General features: G+C 49.5%; 1 protein-coding gene across 1 annotated transcript in view; it reads left to right on the top strand.

Annotated features, from left to right (window-relative positions):
• Window positions 1-252: 252 nt before the first annotated feature.
• The window catches only part of LACC1 (laccase (multicopper oxidoreductase) domain containing 1), an 11,238-nt gene continuing 8,703 nt past the window's right edge, over window positions 253-2,787 (top strand). Inside the window, exons 1-2 of the mRNA XM_015425933.1 lie at window positions 253-949; window positions 2,222-2,403. Coding sequence (XP_015281419.1) covers window positions 376-949; window positions 2,222-2,403 — 756 coding nt within the window. The 5' untranslated portion in view covers window positions 253-375. The remainder of the gene's footprint in view (window positions 950-2,221; window positions 2,404-2,787) is intronic.

The following is a 2,787-nucleotide window of genomic DNA, read 5'->3' as shown; positions in this document are numbered from 1 at the left end:
GCCGGTCTGGGCTGCTTCAGATACACATTGCAGAACTCCCCTGTAAAGTCACAGAAGTTTTGGAGTGTGTAATGGGAACAGTTTTTGGGAGTTGCTGCTTCTCTCAGATTCAGGTTTCCCCCTGCTGGAAGAGCTCAGAAAACCCGACCTTTTTAGCACCATTTAATAAAATCAGTCTGCCTGGTCCTTCTGCGATGTGCTTGTTGATTCTTCTTCCTTGTCTAAGCGGGGTAACCCTGCTGCTGCTGGATTATACTTTTAGCATACCTGACATGGCAAAAAATTGAAATGCATATGGTATTTAGAGGACGTATTCTTGTTCTTTCCTTTTTCCCCACGTAAAGGCTACTTGGGCATCTTCACACCTCTTAGGACATGGCGAGGGCAGTATTGATAGACCTGAAGAGTGAAGGCACAGCCCCCTGGAAGGGCGGGGCCCCAGAATCTGTGGCCAGGATCCTAGAAGTGGTTCGGAAGGCCAGCAGCAGCCAGGATCCGTGGGTTTGCGTCATGTGGTGCCAAAGCCTCCCCAGCAAAAGGAACGGAGAAGAGGTGTTGCACGCAGCAGTGCAAGGCCTCCACTGCCCAGAGCGCAGCCTTGAGGTCGTGTGCGCACGCAGTACCGTTGCTGCCTTGTACGCCGTCAAACAGAAGCTTGACGAAAAAGACATCAGCCAGGTTCAGGTGCTCTCGCCACCGCGACGAAAAGCCTTCATGAGAGCATTTGTTGATCAGCTCTTCACTGGCATTTATCAGTTTGAGTTTGATGACTTGCAAGTGGATTTGGAAGCCAGCGACCTCGAGCAGCCGCCAGGATCTCTGAGTGAAGTTCTGCCACCGCTTACGGGCCAAGATGTGGGAAGGATCCAAAGGGAGATCAAAATGTACCTGGAAAGTCTTCCTGCTCTGAAGGGGGAACTAAGGATTCTCAGATCTGTGCTGATTCCAGGTAACACGGAAAGCATTATTGGTGCTCCAGCCTCTTCTTCAGGTGGCTGGTTTGACAACGTTTAGTCCACATTTAGGTATTGCCACAAATCTCTCTCTCTGCCCATGCTTGGCATGATCGAAAGCTTCCTGCTTTGGGGATGCTGCGGATCCAGCACCAGCTTGCCACATTGTCAAATGCAAGGGCCCAGGCAAACGGGAGGAAACAGTCTCCCCAGGAAAGGGGATCTCACCGCAAATTGGAGTTTGATTCGGGGCTTCCTAAACCAAGAACCTTGAAAGGGAGAAAGAGATTGTGTGGATCCAACAAGCAGTGCTGATACCCGTCACAGCCACCCAGAAGTCTGTTGCCCTGCCTAAATGTGGCTGGAGATTGGCAGGTCTTGATGAAGGGGGAAAGGGGATCCAGAATAGCGAGTCCAAGCAAAAACGGGCGTGTGTGTGTGGCTGGAGCAAGAGCGATGAGGTCACGAGGCTTTTTTTGCTGTGTTTGCAAACTAGCCAAGAGTGCAAACATTTTTCAACTGTCTCTGTTTTCTTCAAGTCACTTTTATCTTGGATGGATTCAGGTGGGTAGCTGTGTTGGTCTGAAGCAATAGAACAAAGTTTGAGGCCAGGGGCACCTTTAAGACCAACAAAGTTTCTTTCTTTCTTTCTTTCTTTCTTTCTTTCTTTCTTTCTTTCTTTCTTTCTTTCTTTCTTTCTTTCTCATATAGGGCTTTAAAGGTAAGCACCAGAGTATGTGTGTAAAAGCTTATACCCAGAATTAAGCTTTGTTGGTCTTAAAGGTGCCGCTGGACTCAAACTTTGTTCTTTATCTTGCAGAAGAAGTTGCAGAAGAAGACTAATTGCTAAAAGTTGAGATTGGCCTTCTTGCTTTATCAGAGGTATCTCATATACACCTGGTGATTGGCTTATTTGCACTTATGTTGCATATCTCATATTTAGCTATGAGATAACTCTATAGAATTTGGCATATTTGGGAAAAGATGCTATCAAAGATGGCCAAGAAGGACAACAGCATGCATTCCGACAGCGTAGGTACCAAAGGGGTCATAAGAGGATTCTTGGTCCAAAATTGGGGTCATATTACATTTTCTTCTTTCTGGGACAAACAAAGCCAGTCATTTCTGGACCAAACAATGGTGAGTGCTGGATGAGGTCCTGAACTCATAAACAGGAGTTCTGCAAGAGTGTTTTTGGTTTTTTTAACTTACGCTGATAGTAATATCAGGCCAGTACATGAACGCTTTTTAAAAAACCTTTTCCCCAGATCATCTCTTCCTGCACGGGTTCACAACAAGGACAGGGGGCATCTCATATATCCCAACGCTGAGCTCCCTCAATCTCTTCAGTAGTTCCAAGAGGCGTGACCCACCAGTTGTGGTTCAGGAGAACCTTCGAAGGCTTGCTGTTGCTGCTGGATTCGACCCACAGGCGTATCATAGTATTAAGGTAAAACAAAGAGTATCTATATATCTAATAGCCAAGTTGCCCCCTGAGTGCGGATCGCTAAATCAGCGCTCCGGGGGCACTTGGGGGGGGGAGGTTTGTGCACACGTGGGCCAGTCCCCACGTGTGCACAAAAATCAAAAAAGTTGGAAAAAATTTCGAGGGGATGTTTAAATCCCCCCGAAAGTGACAGAGCGTCCCCTGCGCATGCGCAGGGAACGCTCTGTAGCTGGCCTCGCCGCTGCCGCTCCGCCGCCGCCGCCTCCTCCTCGGAGCCGGGTGCGGGGGGGGAATCGGCCTCGCCGCTGCTGCCGAGCCTGGCAAAGGGGGGGGGAGAGGACCGGCCTCGGAGCTGGGCGGGCGGGGGCCGGCCTCGCCGCCGCCGCC

The sequence above is a fragment of the Gekko japonicus genome, unplaced genomic scaffold, assembly GCF_001447785.1.
Source record: "Gekko japonicus isolate JY-2015 unplaced genomic scaffold, Gekko_japonicus_V1.1 scaffold3360, whole genome shotgun sequence".
In the NCBI taxonomy this organism is placed as follows: domain Eukaryota; kingdom Metazoa; phylum Chordata; class Lepidosauria; order Squamata; family Gekkonidae; genus Gekko; species Gekko japonicus.
Note: the sequence above shows the minus strand (reverse complement) of the source record. Positions and strands in the feature narration are given on the sequence as shown.